Here is an 18,793-nt window from a genome sequence, read left to right as displayed (position 1 = left end):
TTATATATATACATATATACCAGCAATGTGTATATACTGCACACATTTATATATATACCAGCAATGTGTATACACTGCACACATTTAATATATAAATATATACCAGCAATGTGTATACACTGCACACATTTAATATATAAATATATACCAGCAATGTGTATACACTGCACACATTTATATATATATATATATACGTATATACCAGCAATGTGTATATACTGCACACATTTATATATATACATATATACCAGCAATGTGTATACACTGCACACATTTATATATATACGTATATACCAGCAATGTGTATATACTGCACACATTTATATATATATACATATATACCAGCAATGTGTATACACTGCACACATTTAATATATACATATATACCAGCAATGTGTATACACTGCACACATTTAATATATACATATATACCAGCAATGTGTATACACTGCACACATTTATATATATACATATATACCAGCAATGTGTATATACTGCACACATTTATATATATACATATATATACCAGCAATGTGTATATACTGCACACATTTATATATATACATATATATACCAGCAATGTGTATATACTGCACACATTTATATATATACATATATATACCAGCAATGTGTATATACTGCACACATTTATATATATATATATATATATATATATATATATATACCAGCAATGTGTATATACTGCAAACATTTATATATATATATATATATATATATATATATATATATATACATATATATATACCAGCAATGTGTATATACTGCACACATTTATATATATATATATACATATATACCAGCAATGTGTATATACTGCACACGTTTATATATATATACATATATACCAGCAATGTGTATATACTGCACACGTTTATATATACATATATATATATACCAGCAATGTGTATACACTGCACACATTTATTTATATATATACATATATATACCAGCAATGTGTATATACTGCACACATTTATATATACATATATATACCAGCAATGTGTATATACTGCACACATTTACATATATACCAGCAATGTGTATATACTGCACACATTTATATATATATATATATATATACATTTATATATACATATATATACCAGCAATGTGTATATACTGCAAACATTTATATATATATATATATATATATATATATATATACATATATATATACCAGCAATGTGTATATACTGCACACATTTATATATACATATATATATACCAGCAATGTGTATATACTGCACACATTTATATATATATATATACATATATACCAGCAATGTGTATATACTGCACACGTTTATATATATATATATACATATATACCAGCAATGTGTATATACTGCACACGTTTATATATACATATATATACCAGCAATGTGTATACACTGCTCACATTTATTTATATATATACATATATATACCAGCAATGTGTATATACTGCACACATTTATATATACATATATATACCAGCAATGTGTATATACTGCACACATTTACATATATACCAGCAATGTGTATATACTGCACACATTTATATATATATATACATTTATATATACATATATATACCAGCAATGTGTATATACTGCACACATTTATATATACATATATATACCAGCAATGTGTATATACTGCACACATTTATTTATATATATATATATACATATATATATACCAGCAATGTGTATATACTGCACACATTTATATATACATATATATATACCAGCAATGTGTATATACTGCACACATTTATATATACATATATATACCAGCAATGTGTATATACTGCACACATTTATATATACATATATATACCAGCAATGTGTATATACTGCACACATTTATATATATACATATATACCAGCAATGTGTATATACTGCACACATTTATATATATACATATATACCTGCAATGTGTATATACTGCACACATTTATATATATACCAGCAATGTGTATACACTGCACACATTTAATATATAAATATATACCAGCAATGTGTATACACTGCACACATTTAATATATAAATATATACCAGCAATGTGTATACACTGCACACATTTATATATATATATATATATATATACGTATATACCAGCAATGTGTATATACTGCACACATTTATATATATACATATATACCAGCAATGTGTATACACTGCACACATTTATATATATACGTATATACCAGCAATGTGTATATACTGCACACATTTATATATACATATATATACCAGCAATGTGTATATACTGCACACATTTATATATACATATATATACCAGCAATGTGTATATACTGCACACATTTATATATACATATATATACCAGCAATGTGTATATACTGCACACATTTATATATACATATATATACCAGCAATGTGTATATACTGCACACATTTATATATATATATATACATATATACCAGCAATGTGTATATACTGCACACATTTATATATATACATATATACCAGCAATGTGTATATACTGCACACATTTATATATACATATATATACCAGCAATGTGTATATACTGCACACATTTATATATACATATATATACCAGCAATGTGTATATACTGCACACATTTATATATACATATATATACCAGCAATGTGTATATACTGCACACATTTATATATACATATATATACCAGCAATGTGTATATACTGCACACATTTATATATACATATATATACCAGCAATGTGTATATACTGCACACATTTATATATACATATATATACCAGCAATGTGTATATACTGCACACATTTATATATACATATATATACCAGCAATGTGTATATACTGCACACATTTATATATACATATATATACCAGCAATGTGTATATACTGCACACATTTATATACAGGCAGTCCCCGGGTTACATACAAGATAGGGTCTGGAGGTTTGTTCTTAAGTTGAATTTGTATGTAAGTCGAAACTGTATATTTTATAATGGAAGTTCTAGACAATTTTTTTTCTTTTGCCCCAGTGACCAAAATTTTGGTGTAATTGGACCAAGAATTATCAATAAAGCTTCATTACAGACATCTTACAGCTGATCATTGCAGTCTGGGACTATAGTAAAGCATCCAGAGAGCTTCACCAGAGGTCACAGTGGGCAGAGGGGTCCGTCTGTAACTATGGGTTGTCTGTAAGTCGGGTGTCCTTAAGTAGGGGACCGCCTGTATATACATATATACCAGCAATGTGTATATACTGCACACATTTATATATATACATATATACCAGCAATGTGTATATACTGCACACATTTATATATATATACATATATACCAGCAATGTGTATATACTGCACACATTTATATATATACATGTATACCAGCAATGTGTATATACTGCACACATTTATATATATACATATATATATGAGTCAAAAGAAGTTCAGCTCACCTTCTGTAGAAAACCCCTTTAGTCGCACGGATAACGAGGTAAACCCCACGGGCTGAGGGTCTGTGATCTGGTAGCAAACAAGGAAGAACGATCCAGCGTCTCAGGGGAATATGATGCTAAAAATTTCTTTTATTGAAGTTCCAAAAAACATAAAATCGTTAGGCAAGATACACAGCCTCTACTTTCATGGTTTGCAGGAAATGACCGACGCGTTTCGCTCAGGTGAGCTTACTCATGGTCTACTTACAAAGTGTGTGTTACAGCTATTTAAAGATCGCGGTCCCCCTTGGCGTGTGACGTCACAATCACATGATACATGACCATGCGAGTGACGTCACGGTCACGTGACCCGCGTCACATGACCCAGGAAGCTCCGCCCCCGGAAGGCCGCGATTGTATAGAAAGTAAGTGTTGGTATATACATATAAAAACTTGTAAGGTAGGTGATGCATTTTGTGGATACATGCATACACAGCAGTTTAACATGTGAAACACATGGAAAAGCTACAGATGACAAGGGGAAACAAAGCAAACGGCAAATAATTACATTTTTTCCAATTCCCTTAAGAACTATAGGAGAAACATATAGCACAGTACAGAAACCAAGGGGTTGTCAGAAGATAATCAGATAATACAATTTGTCTAATAACATAATAACTGTGACGGTTTATCTGACATTAAACCCATCGCGTTTGTTACAACATATAGCAAACAATGGCAACATATAGCAAACTATAGCTTCCTGGGTCATGTGACGCGGGTCACGTGACCATGACGTCACTCGCATGGTCATGTATCATGTGATTGTGACGTCACACGCCGAGGGGGACCGCGATCTTTAGACAGCTGTAACACACACTTTGTAAGTAGACCATGAGTAAGCTCACCTGAGCGAAACGCGTCGGTCATTTCCTGCAAACCATGAAAGTAGAGGCTGTGTATCTTGCCTAACGATTTTATGTTTTTTGGAACTTCAATAAAAGAAATTTTTAGCATCATATTCCCCTGAGACGCTGGATCGTTCTTCCTTGTTTGCTACCATATACATATATATATATATATATATATACCAGCAATGTGTATATACTGCACACATTTATATATATACTTATATATATATACCAGCAATGTGTATATAATGCACACATTTATATATATACTTATATATATATATATACCAGCAATGTGTATATACTGCACACATTTATATATACATATATATACCAGCAATGTGTATATACTGCACACATTTATATATATACTTATATATATATATACCAGCAATGTGTATATACTGCACACATTTATATATACATATATACCAGCAATGTGTATATAATGCACACATTTATATATACATATATATACCAGCAATGTGTATATACTGCACACATTTATATATATACTTATATATATATACCAGCAATGTGTATATACTGCACACATTTATATATATACTTATATATATATACCAGCAATGTGTATACACTGCACACATTTATATATATACTTATATATATATATACCAGCAATGTGTATATACTGCACACATTTATATATACATATATATACCAGCAATGTGTATATACTGCACACATTTATATATATACTTATATATATATATACCAGCAATGTGTATATACTGCACACATTTATATATACATATATACCAGCAATGTGTATATAATGCACACATTTATATATACATATATATACCAGCAATGTGTATATACTGCACACATTTATATATATACTTATATATATATACCAGCAATGTGTATATACTGCACACATTTATATATATACTTATATATATATATACCAGCAATGTGTATATACTGCACACATTTATATATACATATATACCAGCAATGTGTATACACTGCACACATTTATATATACATATATACCAGCAATGTGTATATACTGCACACATTTATATATACATATATACCAGCAATGTGTATATAATGCACACATTTATATATACATATATATAAATACCAGCAATGTGTATATACTGCACACATTTATATATACATATATATATATATACCAGCAATGTGTATATACTGCACACATTTATATATATATACCAGCAATGTATATACTGCTCACAGCGCCACCTCTGCTGCGGGGGGCGACGCCCCAGAGGATGAGGGCCCACTCCCCCGTGGCAGGGGCGGCTCTTCCCTCCTCCTCCTCCCTCTGTCATGGCCTTTTCCCCCTCCTCCTCCTCCCTCTGTCATGGCCTTTTCCCCCTCCTCCTCCTCCCTCTGTCATGGCCTTTTCCTCTTCCTCCTCCTCCTCCCTCTGTCATGGCCTTTTCCTCTTCCTCCTCCTCCTCCCTCTGTCATGGCCTTTTCCTCTTCCTCCTCCTCCCTCTGTCATGGCCTTTTCCTCTTCCTCCTCCTCCCTCTGTCATGGCCTTTTCCTCTTCCTCCTCCTCCCTCTGTCATGGCCTTTTCCTCTTCCTCCTCCTCCCTCTGTCATGGCCTTTTCCTCTTCCTCCTCCTCCCTCTGTCATGGCCTTTTCCTCTTCCTCCTCCTCCCCCTGTCATGGCCTTTTCCTCTTCCTCCTCCTCCTCCCTCTGTCATGGCCTTTTCCTCCTCCTCCTCCTCCCTCTGTCATGGCCTTTTCCTCCTCCTCCTCCCTCTGTCATGGCCTTTTCTCCTCCTCCTCCTCCCTCTGTCATGGCCTTTTCCTCCTCCTCCTCCTCCTCCCTCTGTCATGGCCTTTTCCTCCTCCTCCTCCCTCTGTCATGGCCTTTTCCCTCCTCCTCCTCCCTCTGTCATGGCCTTTTACTCCTCCTCCTCCTCCTCCCTCTGTCATGGCCTTTTCCTCCTCCTCCTCCTCCTCCCTCTGTCATGGCCTTTTCCTCCTCCTCCTCCTCCTCCCTCTGTCATGGCCTTTTCCTCCTCCTCCTCCCTCTGTCATGGCCTTTCCTCCTCCTCTTCCTCCCTCTGTCGTGGCCTTTCCTCCTCCTCTTCCTCCCTCTGTCGTGGCCTTTTCCTCCTCCTCTTCCTCCCTCTGTCGGGGCCTTTTCCTCCTCCCTCTGTCGTGGCCTTTTCCTCCTCCTCCTCCTCCCTCTGTCGTGGCCTTTTTCCTCCTCCTCCGCCCTCTGTCATGGCCTTTTCCTCCTCCTCCTCCCTCTGTCATGGCCTTTTCCTCCTCCTCCTCCTCCTCCCTCTGTCATGGCCTTTTCCACCTCCCCTCCCTCTGGCCATGGCCTTTTCCTCCGCCTCCTCCTCCTCCCTCTGTCATGGCCTTTTCCCTCCTCCTCCTCCTCCTCCCTCGGTCGTGGCCTTTCCTCCTCCTCCTCCCTCTGTCATGGCCGGGTCCTCCTCCTCCTCCTCCTCCTCCTCCTCCTCCTCCTCCCTCTGTCATGGCCCTTTTCCTCCTCCGCCTCCTCCTCCCTCTGTCATGGCCTTTTCCTCCTCCTCCTCCTGCGCCCGCGGGCAGGGCCGGGGCCGCCGCCGGCGCCCGCGGGCTGGGCCGGGGCCTCGCCTCCGCCTAAGCCGCGGCAGGCGGGCAGGGCCTGGTCCCCTCTCCTCCTCCTCCTCCTCTTCATGGCCTCCCTCCTCCTCCTCTCCTCCTCCTCCTCCTTCGTCAGGCCTTTCTCTCCTCCTCCTCCCTCTGTCATGGCCTTTTCCTCCTCCTCCTCCTCCTCCTCCCTCTGTCTCCTCCTCCCCCTCTCATCCCTCTCTCCTCCCTCTCATCCCTCTCTCTCCTCCCTCTCATCCCTCTCCTTCCTCCATCCTCCCTCTCCTCCTCCCTCTCATCCCTCTCCTCCTCCCTCTCATCCCTCTCCTCATCCCTCTCCTCCTCCCTCTCATCCCTCTCCTCCTCCCTCTCCTCCGCCCTCTCCATCCTCCCTCTCCTCCTCCCTCTCCTCCTCCTCCCTCTCCTCCTCCCCTCTCCTCCTCCCTCTCCTCCTCCCTCTCCTCCTCCCTCTCCTCCTCCCTCTCCTCCTCCCTCTCCTCCTCCCTCTCCTCCTCCCTCTCCTCTCCCTCCCTCCCTCCCTCTCCTCCTCCCTCCCTCCCTCCCTCCCTCCCTCCCTCCCTCCCTCCCTCTCCTCCTCCCTCCCTCCTCCTCCCTCCCTCCCTCTCCCCCTCCCTCCCTCTCCCCCTCCCTCCCTCTCCTCCCTCCCTCCCTCTCCTCCCTCCCTCCCTCCCTCTCCTCCCTCTCCTCCTCCCTCCCTCCCTCTCCTCCCTCCCTCCCTCCCTCCCTCTCCTCCCTCCCTCCCTCCCTCCCTCTCCTCCTCCCTCCCTCTCCTCCTCCCTCCCTCCCCTCCCTCCCTCCCTCTCCTCCTCCCTCCCTCTCCTCCTCCCTCCCTCCCTCTCCTCCTCCCTCCCTCTCCTCCTCCCTCCCTCTGTCATGGCCGGCTCTGGTCTTCCTCCTGGTGGACTCCTCTGAGGTACATCCGGCACAATGTGGTGAACCATTGACTCCTCCCATTAGATTTTAGATCCCGCCCCCACAGATGTAGTGGCTTTTCTGCTGACATCACAGGTTGATGCATCTTCTGTGCTGTGATCACCGTGGCCTCTCGCAGTCCATGAATACGATTCCAGAGCCACAGTGAGGACTGACAGTAATGGAGTCTATCCTCTGGCAGATGCTGCAGGCTGGGCTCCCGGAGCTGCGCTCGGTGGATGATCTGCGCTACGTCCATGATAGACTGCGGCCGTACGACTCTGATGCACAAGCTGCCAGTTACTTCAGCAGGTAGGACACGCAGTGCGGCCTCAACCGAGTGGCCTCAACTGACGCTGTACTGTCTCCTCGTGCAGTAAGATCCGGGAGAGTCTGGAGAATCCATCGGTGAAGCTGAACTTCCTGGTCCACGCTTTTGCCAACATGACGCCCTCCGATCTGAGCCGGATGGGGGAATCTGTGCCCCCGGCCCTCGGCAAATTTATCCGTAGAGCAGCGGTGAAGAGCGTGAGGAAGGTGCAGCGCGTGGTGAGTGCTCCGCAGATGTGTATGGAAGTCACCAGAGATGGACACGTGACCCAGGCAACACGGTACCATCATCTACAGGACACCAGCGGCGCTGTCTGGCATGTGGTCCGCAATCTGGCGTGCTGTTGTACGGGGCGTGGTGTCATGTCCGGTCACAGAAATGGTGTGGTCAGCTGGGGCGCGGTATGACGTCTGGTCAGGGGGACGTGTGGTCAGCTGGGGCGCGGTATGACGTCTGGTCAGGGGGATGTGTGGTCGGGTGGGGCGCGGTGTGACGTCTGGTCAGGGAGACGTGTGGTCAGCTGGGGCGCGGTGTGACGTCTGGTCAGGGGGACGTGTGGTCAGCTGGGGCACGGTGTGACGTCTGGTCAGGGGGACGTGTGGCCAGCTGGGGCGTGGGGGGACGTCTGGTCGGCTGGGGCATGTTGTGCCGGGTGGTCAGGGGGACGTGTGGTCGGGTGGGGCATGGTGTGCCGGGTGGTCAGGGGACGTGTGGTCGGGTGGGGCATGGTGTGCCGGGTGGTCAGGGGGACGTGTGGTCAGGGGGACGTGTGGTCGGGTGGGGCGCGGTGTGACGTCTGGTCAGGGAGACGTGTGGTCAGCTGGGGCGCGGTGTGACATCTGGTCAGGGGGACGTGTGGTCAGCTGGGGCACGGTGTGACGTCTGGTCAGGGGGACGTGTGGCCAGCTGGGGCGTGGGGGGACGTCTGGTCGGCTGGGGCATGTTGTGCCGGGTGGTCAGGGGGACGTGTGGTCGGGTGGGGCATGGTGTGCCGGGTGGTCAGGGGGACGTGTGGTCAGGGGGACGTGTGGTCGGGTGGGGCGCGGTGTGCCGGGTGGTCAGGGGGACATGTGGTCGGGTGGGGCGCAGTGTGCCGGGTGGTCAGAGGGACGTGTGGTCTGGTGGGGCGCAGTGTGCCGGGTGGTCGGGGGGACGTGTGGTCGGGTGGGGCGCGGTGTGCCGGGTGGTCGGGGGGACGTGTGGTCGGGTGGGGAATGGTGTGCCGGGTGGTCGGGGGGACGTGTGGTCAGCTGGGGCGCGGTGTGACGTGTGGTCAGGGGGACGTGTGGTCGGGTGGGGCATGGTGTGACGTGTGGTCAGCTGGGGCGCGGTGTGACGTCTGGTCAGGGGGACGTGTGGTCAGCTGGGGCGCGGTGTGACGTGTGGTCAGGGGGGCGTGTGGTCGGGTGGGGCGCGGTGTGACGTGTGGTCAGGGGGACGTCTAGTTGGGTGGGGCATGTTGTGCCGTGTGGTCGGGGGGACGTGTGGTCGGGTGGGGCATGTTGTGACGTGTGGTCAGCTGGGGCGCGGTGTGACGTCTGGTCAGGGGGACGTGTGGTCAGCTGGGGCGCGGTGTGACGTGTGGTCAGGGGGACGTCTAGTTGGGTGGGGCATGTTGTGCCGTGTGGTCGGGGGGACGTGTGGTCGGGTGGGGCATGGTGTGCCGGGTGGTCAGGGGGACGTCTAGTTGGGTGGGGCATGTTGTGCCGGGTGGTCAGGGGGACGTGTGGTCAGGGGGACGTGGGGCCGGGTGGTCAGGGGGACGTGTGGTCGGGTGAGGCGCGGTGTGACGTGTGGTCAGGGGGGCGTGTGGTCGGGTGGGCGCGGTGTGACGTGTGGTCAGGGGAACGTGTGGTCGGGTGGGGCATGGTGTGACGTCTAGTCAGGGGGACGTCTAGTTGGGTGGGGCATGTTGTGCCGGGTGGTCAGGGGGACGTGTGGTCGGGTGGGGCGCGGTGTGCCGGGTGGTCAGGGGGACGTGTGGTCGGGTGGGGCGCGGTGTGCCGGGTGGTCAGGGGGACGTGTGGTCGGGTGGGGCGCGGTGTGCCGGGTGGTCAGGGGGACGTGTGGTCGGGTGGGGCGCGGTGTGACGGGTGGTCGGGTGGGGCGCGGTGTGCCGGGTGGTCAGGGGGTCGGGTGGGGCGCGGTGTGCCGTGTGGTCAGGGGGACGTGTGGTCGGGTGGGGCGCGGTGTGACGTGTGGTCAGGGGGACGTGTGGTCGGGTGGGGCGCGGTGTGCCGGGTGGTCAGGGGGACGTGTGGTCGGGTGGGGCGCGGTGTGCCGGGTGGTCAGGGGGACGTGTGGTCGGGGGGATGTGTGGTCGGGTGGGGCGCGGTGTGACGTGTGGTCAGGGGGGCGTGTGGTCGGGTGGGGCGCGGTGTGACGTGTGGTCAGGGGGCGTGTGGTCGGGTGGGGCGCGGTGTGACGTGTGGTCAGGGGGACGTCTAGTTGGGTGGGGCATGTTGTGCCGTGTGGTCGGGTGGGGCATGGTGTGACGTCTAGTCAGGGAGACGTCTGGTTGTGTGGGGCATGTTGTGCCGGGTGGTCAGGGGGACGTGTGGTCGGGTGGGGCATAGTATGCCGGGTGGTCGGGTGGGGCATGGTGTGACGTCTAGTCAGGGGGACGTCTAGTTGGGTGGGGCATGTTGTGCCGGGTGGTCAGGGGGACGTGTAGTTGGGTGGGGCATGGTGTGACGTGTGGTCAGGGGGACGTGTGGTCGGGTGGGGCATGGTGTGACGTGTGGTCAGGGGGACGTGTGGTCGGGTGGGGCATGGTGTGACGTGTGGTCAGCTGGGGCGCGGTGTGACGTCTGGTCAGGGGGACGTGTGGTCAGCTGGGGCGCGGTGTGACGTGTGGTCGGGTGGGGCATGGTATGCCGGGGTGGTCAGGGGACGTGTGGTCGGGTGGGGCGTGGTGTGACGTGTGGTCGGGGGGACGTGTGGTCGGGTGGGGCGCGGTGTGCCGGTTGGTCGGGGGACGTGTGGTCGGGTGGGGCATGGTGTGACGTCTGGTCAGGGGGACGTGTGGTCGGGTGGGGCATGGTGTGACGTCTGGTCAGGGGGACGTGTGGTCGGGTGGGGCATGGTGTGACGAGTGGTCGGGGGGACGTGTGGTCGGTTGGGGCATGGTGTGACGTCTGGTCAGGGGGACGTGTGGTCGGGTGGGGCGCGGTGTGACGTGTGGTCAAGGGGACGTGTGGTCGGGTGGGGCGCGGTGTGACGTGTGGTCAGGGGGGACGTGTGGTCGGGTGGGGCATGTTGTGCCGTGTGGTCGGGGGGACGTGTGGTCGGGTGGGGCATGGTGTGACGTGTGGTCGGGGGGACGTGTGGTCGGGTGGGGCATGGTGTGACGTGTGGTCGGGTGTGGTCGGGTGGGGCATGTTGTGACGTCTGGTCAGGGGGGACGTGTGGTCGGGTGGGGCATGGTGTGTCGGGTGGTCAGGGGGACGTGTGGTCGGGTGGGGCATGGTGTGACGTGTGGTCAGGGGGACGTGTGGTCGGGTGGGGCATGGTGTGACGTCTGGTCAGGGGGACGTGTGGTCGGGTGGGGCGCGGTGTGACGTGTGGTCGGGTGGGGCGCGGTGTGACGTGTGGTCGGGTGGGGCATGGTGTGACGTCTGGTCAGGGGGACGTGTGGTCGGGTGGGGCATGGTGTGTCGGGTGGTCAGGGGGACGTGTGGTCGGGTGGGGCATGGTGTGACGTCTGGTCAGGGGGACGTGTGGTCGGGTGGGGCATGGTGTGACGTCTGGTCAGGGGGACGTGTGGTCGGGTGGGGCATGGTGTGACGTCTGGTCAGGGGGACGTGTGGTCGGGTGGGGCATGGTGTGACGTCTGGTCAGGGGGACGTGTGGTCGGGTGGGGCATGGTGTGACGTCTGGTCAGGGGGACGTGTGGTCGGGTGGGGCATGGTGTGACGTCTGGTCAGGGGGACATGTGGTCGGGTGGGGCGCGGTGTGACGGTGGTCAGCTGGGCGCGGTGTGACGTGTGGTCAGGGGGGACGTGTGGTTGGGTGGGGCATGTTGTGCCGTGTGGTCGGGGGGACGTGTGGGGCATGGTGTGACGTCTGGTCAGGGGGACGTGTGGTCGGGTGGGGCATGGTGTGACGTGTGGTCAGCTGGGGCGCGGTGTGACGTGTGGTCAGGGGGGACGTGTGGTTGGGTGGGGCATGTTGTGCCGTGTGGTCGGGTGGGGCATGGTGTGACGTCTGGTCAGGGGACGGTGGTCGGGTGGGGCATGGTGTGACGTCTGGTCGGGGGGACGTGTGGTCGGGTGGGGCATGGTGTGACGTGTGGTCGGGGGGACGTGTGGTCGGGTGGGGCATGGTGTGACGTGTGGTCGGGGGGACGTGTGGTCGGGTGGGGCATGGTGTGACGTGTGGTCGGGGACGTGTGGTCGGGTGGGGCATGTTGTGACGTCTGGTCAGGGGGACGTCTGGTCAGGGGGACGTGTGGTCGGGTGGGGCATGGTGTGACGTCTGGTCAGGGGGACGTGTGGTCAGGGGACGTGTGGTCGGGTGGGGCATGGTGTGACGTCTGTCAGGGGGACGTGTGGTCAGGGGGACGTGTGGTCGGGTGGGGCATGGTGTGACGTGCGGTCAGGGGGATGTGTGGTCGGGTGGGCATGGTGTGACGTGCGGTCAGGGGGACGTGTGGTCAGCTGGGCGCGGTGTGACGTCTGATCAGGGGGACGTGTGGTCGGGTGGGGCGCGGTGTGACGTCTGTCAGGGGGACGTGTGGTCGGGTGGGGCGCGGTGTGACGTGTGGTCAGGGGCAAGTACTAAACGTGGATGTGTTATGTGACTGGGTCCATACACACAGATTAGTTATTTACAATAAAGGTCCCTGGGACCTCACTGAGACCCATTGGTCTAAAACGTAACTTTTAATACGTTCCAGCATTACACGGTCTTATTTGGATTATTGAAACCTATTCGAAAACACACAATTAAAATTTCTCCAAATCCATGGCGTAGGATCTATTGTTATGTCTCTCGTGTCAGTCCAATACAGGGGGAACCACTAGGGGTCGCCAGTGGAATGGTTCTGATCCGTCTATGTATTAGATGAGTAATGTTCTTATTAGTTGCTATAGGTGTGATCAGTGATGTAGCAGTGTGCTAGCGCTGGATGACTTCCAGGTCACTGGTGTGTAGATCCACTAGAGCGCCCCCTGTCTGAGAATAGTTTTCTCCTCACTGTGTAACAGGTAATGGACATGTGAGCTGATCCCTACACAGCACATCATTGCTGTCTGAAAAGAGGATAATAGCCCCCCCCCCCCCCCCCCCCGACGTGTTTGGCCAGGATGATGGCGTCCTCAGGACATTTAATGACATTTAAACACAACAAATACATATACCCAAAATAGCGGTGAATAACTATAAAGTGATATGTGCTACAGTGGAAGAGCCCCATCCAGTGGCAATTATTGTAATTTTAGACAATATATATAGCTAGATCAGCAACAATTTCTGGAAAGTGACATGTGCATATAATACAAAAGAGATGGAAGTGTATTGCAACATATAGATACACAAGTGTATATGTAGAGAAAAATGGTGCACGAGTAAAGTGCTAGTAAATACCACAAAAAGTGTGAAAAAAATGTAAAAAAATGTTGTATAGAGTTCAAATTTGTGCTCAATTGTGGCCGTGGATGTGGTAATGACATTGTGACATATGCGTGACAACTACCTGATTGAACAGGGGCACAAGGACGTGTGGTCAGGGGGACTTCTGGTTGGCCGGGCGCGGTGTGACGTGTGGTTGGGTGAGGCATGTTGTGCCGTGTGGTCAGGGGGACATGTGGTCGGGTGGGGCATGGTGTGCCGTGTGGTCAGGGGGACGTGTGTCGGGTGGGGCATGTGTGCCGAGTGGTCAGGGGGACATGTGGTCGGGTGGGGCATGGTGTGACGTGTGGTCAGGGGGACATGTGGTCGGGTGGGGCATGGTGTGCCGTGTGGTCAGGGGGACGTGTGGTCGGGTGGGGCATGGTGTGCCGAGTGGTCAGGGGGACGTGTGGTCGGGTGGGGCATGGTGTGACGTGTGGTCAGGGGGACGTGTGTCGGGTGGGGCATGGTGTGCCGAGTGGTCAGGGGGACATGTGGTCGGGTGGGGCATGGTGACGTGTGGTCAGGGGGACATGTGGTCGGGTGGGGCATGTGTGCCGTGTGGTCGGGTGGGGCATGGTGTGCCGAGTGGTCAGGGGGACGTGTGGTCGGGTGGGGCATGGTGTGACGTGTGGTCAGGGGGACGTGTGGTCGGGTGGGGCGCGGTGTGACGTGTGGTCAGGGGGACGTGTGGTCGGGTGGGGCATGTTGTGCCGTGTGGTCGGGGACGTGTGGTCGGGTGGGGCATGGTGTGCCGTGTGGTCAGGGGGACGTCTGGTCAGGGGGACATGTGGTCGGGTGGGGCGCGGTGTGACGTGTGGTCGGGTGGGGCATGGTGTGCCGTGTGGTCGGGTGGGGCATGTTGTGCCGTGTGGTCAGGGGGACATGTGGTCGGGTGGGGCGCGGTGTGACGTGTGGTCGGGTGGGGCATGGTGTGACGTGTGGTCGGGTGGGGCGCGGTGTGCCGTGTGGTCGGGTGGGGCATGGTGTGACGTGTGGTCAGGGGACATGTGGTCGGGTGGGGCATGGTGTGCCGTGTGGTCAGGGGGACGTGTGGTCGGGTGGGGCATGGTGTGCCGAGTGGTCAGGGGGACATTTGGTCGGGTGGGGCATGGTGTGCCGTGTGGTCAGGGGGACGTGTGGTCGGGTGGGGCATGGTGTGCCGAGTGGTCAGGGGGACGTGTGGTCGGGTGGGGCATGGTGTGACGTGTGGTCAGGGGGACGTGTGGTCGGGTGGGGCGCGGTGTGACGTGTGGTCAGGGGGACGTGTGGTCGGGTGGGGCATGTTGTGCCGTGTGGTCGGGGGACGTGTGGTCGGGTGGGGCATGGTGTGCCGTGTGGTCAGGGGGACGTCTGGTCAGGGGGACATGTGGTCGGGTGGGGCGCGGTGTGACGTGTGGTCGGGTGGGGCATGGTGTGACGTGTGGTCAGGGGGACGTGTGGTCGGGTGGGGCATGTTGTGCCGTGTGGTCGGGGGGACGTGTGGTCGGGTGGGGCATGGTGTGCCGTGTGGTCAGGGGGACGTCTGGTCAGGGGGACATGTGTCGGGTGGGGCGCGGTGTGACGTGTGGTCGGGTGGGGCATGGTGTGACGTGTGGTCAGGGGGACGTGTGGTCGGGTGGGGCATGTTGTGCCGTGTGGTCAGGGGGACGTGTGGTCGGGTGGGGCATGGTGTGCCGTGTGGTCGGGTGGGGCATGGTGTGCCGTGTGGTCAGGGGGACGTGTGGTCGGGTGGGGCATGGTGTGCCGTGTGGTCAGGGGGACGTGTGGTCGGGTGGGGCATGGTGTGCCGTGTGGTCAGGGGACGTGTGGTCGGGTGGGGCATGGTGTGACGTGTGGTCAGGGGGACGTGTGGTCGGGTGGGCATGGTGTGCCGGGTGGTCAGGGGGACGTGTGGTCGGGTGGGACATGGTGTGCCGGGTGGGGCGCGGTGTGACGTGTGGTCGGGTGCGGCGCGGTGTGACGTGTGGTCAGGGGGACATGTGGTCGGGTGGGTGTGACGTGTGGTCAGGGGGACGTGTGGTCGGGTGGGACATGGTGTGCCGGGTGGGGCGCGGTGTGACGTGTGGTCGGGTGGGGCATGGTGTGACGTGTGGTCAGGGGGACGTGTGGTCGGGGGGCCGTGTGGATGTCAGGTCTGACGTGTTGTGCAGGACTGGCAGACGGCGCCAGGAGATGAGGGCAATAAGGACCAGCACAATGTGTAGCCCTATCCCCCCGGGTCATGTGACGGTCCTGGTTGGAGCAGCTTGTGATTTTAGGTTCTATTTCCTCAGGGTGAGCGGATCCTTAATGAGCTCGGGGTGATTGGTGACGCTGATCCGGTGGGTCCGGCAGGTAAGTGACCCACACACAGATTTATGTAGAGAGATGCATCCACCCACTGTCTAACCGGCAGCATGAAGAGGATGCAGGACCTGTCACGTGACATCACACAGGTCCTTCATGCTGCTGGTAAGGTCCTGGAGGGAGAGAGGCTAATAGGCTGTGGAACAGGTGGGTGCAGCGTGTCCCTGGTGCCTAGTGGTGCCTCCGTCCCTTCTGATGTCTCCTCTCTCAGCAGGGGCCGCGCCTCGTGTTCAGCTTCACGTTTCGTTCTCTGTGCCTCGGCTCCACGTTGTGCTCAGACACCTGAGGGACATTGTAAGTGCTGGCGCCTCCTCCTCTCCCCGGCCCCTCTGTGCGGCTTCCTCTGTGGATTTATTGGTGGTCTTGTGTCCTCAGTACATGCCGGATGGATCCGAGCCCACTGCCAGCGTCACCATCTCCCTGCTGTCCGGACCATGGGAGGTCTCCAGGCGCAATATCACATCGCGGACCAGGACATGCGCCCCCGACTTTAACCAGCAGGTGGGTCACATGACCAGAGTCTGCCACTCCCACCCTGTCATCTATATGTCCTGGTGTCATCATCAACTCTGGATGACCCTCTGTCTACACTATCCGGCAGGGTGCGGCCATGTCCCCGGTGCCCCCGGCAGGGTGCGGCCATGTCCCCGGTGCCCCCGGCAGGGTGTAATGATCTCCTGGCAGGGTGCGGCCATGACCCCGTTGCCCCCGGCAGGGTGCGGCCATGTCCCCGGTGCCCCCGGCAGGGTGCGGCCATGTCCCCGGTGCCCCCGGCAGGGTGTAATGATCTCCTGGCAGGGTGCGGCCATGTCCCCGGTGCCCCCGGCAGGGTGTAATGATCTCCTGGCAGGGTGCGGCCATGTCCCCAGTGCCCCCGGCAGGGTGCGGTCATGTCCCCGGTGCCCCCGGCAGGGTGTAATGATCTCCTGGCAGGGTGCGGCCATGTCCCCGGTGCCCCCGGCAGGGTGCGGCCATGTCCCCGGTGCCCCCGGCAGGGTGCGGCCATGTCCCCAGTGCCCCCGGCAGGGTGCGGCCATGTCCCCGGTGCCCCCGGCAGGGTGTAATGATCTCCTGGCAGGGTGCGGCCATGTCCCCGGTGCCCCCGGCAGGGTGTAATGATCTCCTGGCAGGGTGCGGCCATGTCCCCGGTGTCCCGGCAGGGTGCGGCCATGTCCCCGGTGCCCCCGGCAGGGTGTAATGATCTCCTGGCAGGGTGCGGCCATGTCCCCGGTGCCCCCGGCAGGGTGTAATGATCTCCTGGCAGGGTGCGGCCATGTCCCCAGTGCCCCCGGCAGGGTGCGGTCATGTCCCCGGTGCCCCCGGCAGGGTGTAATGATCTCCTGGCAGGGTGCGGCCATGTCCCCGGTGCCCCCGGCAGGGTGCGGCCATGTCCCCGGTGCCCCCGGCAGGGTGCGGCCATGTCCCCAGTGCCCCCGGCAGGGTGCGGTCATGTCCCCGGTGCCCCCGGCAGGGTGTAATGATCTCCTGGCAGGGTGCGGCCATGTCCCCAGTGCCCCCGGCAGGGTGCGGTCATGTCCCCGGTGCCCCCGGCAGGGTGTAATGATCTCCTGGCAGGGTGCGGCCATGTCCCCGGTGCCCCCGGCAGGGTGCGGCCATGTCCCCGGTGCCCCCGGCAGGGTGCGGCCATGTCCCCAGTGCCCCCGGCAGGGTGCGGTCATGTCCCCGGTGCCCCCGGCAGGGTGTAATGATCTCCTGGCAGGGTGCGGCCATGTCCCCGGTGTCCCGGCAGGGTGTAATGATCTCCTGGCAGGGTGCGGCCCTGTCCCCGGTGCCCCCGGCAGGGTGTAATGATCTCCTGGCAGGGTGCGGCCCTGTCCCCGGTGCCCCCGGCAGGGTGTAATGATCTCCTGGCAGGGTGCGGCATGTCCCCGGTGCCCCCGCAGGGTGCGGCCATGTCCCCGGTGCCCCCGGCAGGGTGTAATGATCTCCTGGCAGGGTGCGGCCCTGTCCCCGGTGCCCCGGCAGGTCGCGGTGATGCCCCGGGTTTGACCCTGCTGTTGTCTGTGTTGCAGGTGGAGTTCTCGGTTCGGCACCTGGACGGTTTTGTGCTGCGGCTGGTGGTGGAGAGTGATGGGACGTTCCTGGGAGCAGTGACTCTCCCCCTGAGCTCCATCCGGCTCCAGGAAGACGCCGGCTACCACCTGAGCCGGGACTAGCCTCATCCGCAGAGATTATACCATCCTGGAGATGAGTGGGGGGTGGCGTCACGTACAGGGGGGAGGCTCTCGGATTGGGGGGGGTTTTATTCGCTGCTCTGTGTGAAGGATCATTTCACTATTTCTAGATGTCATTTATCAGTAAATTTGTGAATTTGATGTATTTTCTTAAATTCACTTCTTGCGTACAGGAGCAGTGATGGGGGGGGACTATGTACAGGAGCAGTGATGGGGGGGGGACTATGTACAGGAGCAGTGATGGGGGGGGGGACTATGTACAGGAGCAGTGATGGGGGGGGGGACTATGTACAGGAGCAGTGATGGGGGGGGGGGACTATGTACAGGAGCAGTGATGGGGGGGGGGGGGACTATGTACAGGAGCAGTGATGGGGGGGGGACTATGTACAGGAGCAGTGATGGGGGGACTATGTACAGGAGCAGTGATGGGGGGGGGACTATGTACA

General features: G+C 54.3%; 1 protein-coding gene across 1 annotated transcript in view; it reads left to right on the top strand.

Moving 5' to 3' along the window:
- Nucleotides 1-18,405, top strand: part of LOC140110359 (phosphatidylinositol 3-kinase C2 domain-containing subunit gamma-like) — a 113,449-nt gene extending 95,044 nt beyond the window's left edge. The window contains exons 24-29 of the mRNA XM_072132188.1: nucleotides 8,065-8,174; nucleotides 8,240-8,411; nucleotides 16,080-16,140; nucleotides 16,364-16,446; nucleotides 16,528-16,653; nucleotides 18,186-18,405. Of these exons, the coding sequence (XP_071988289.1) occupies nucleotides 8,065-8,174; nucleotides 8,240-8,411; nucleotides 16,080-16,140; nucleotides 16,364-16,446; nucleotides 16,528-16,653; nucleotides 18,186-18,329 (696 nt within the window). The 3' untranslated portion in view covers nucleotides 18,330-18,405. The remainder of the gene's footprint in view (nucleotides 1-8,064; nucleotides 8,175-8,239; nucleotides 8,412-16,079; nucleotides 16,141-16,363; nucleotides 16,447-16,527; nucleotides 16,654-18,185) is intronic.
- Nucleotides 18,406-18,793: the final 388 nt, after the last annotated feature.

This window comes from Engystomops pustulosus, unplaced genomic scaffold (assembly GCF_040894005.1).
Source record: "Engystomops pustulosus unplaced genomic scaffold, aEngPut4.maternal MAT_SCAFFOLD_260, whole genome shotgun sequence".
Taxonomy (NCBI): domain Eukaryota; kingdom Metazoa; phylum Chordata; class Amphibia; order Anura; family Leptodactylidae; genus Engystomops; species Engystomops pustulosus.
Note: the sequence above shows the minus strand (reverse complement) of the source record. Positions and strands in the feature narration are given on the sequence as shown.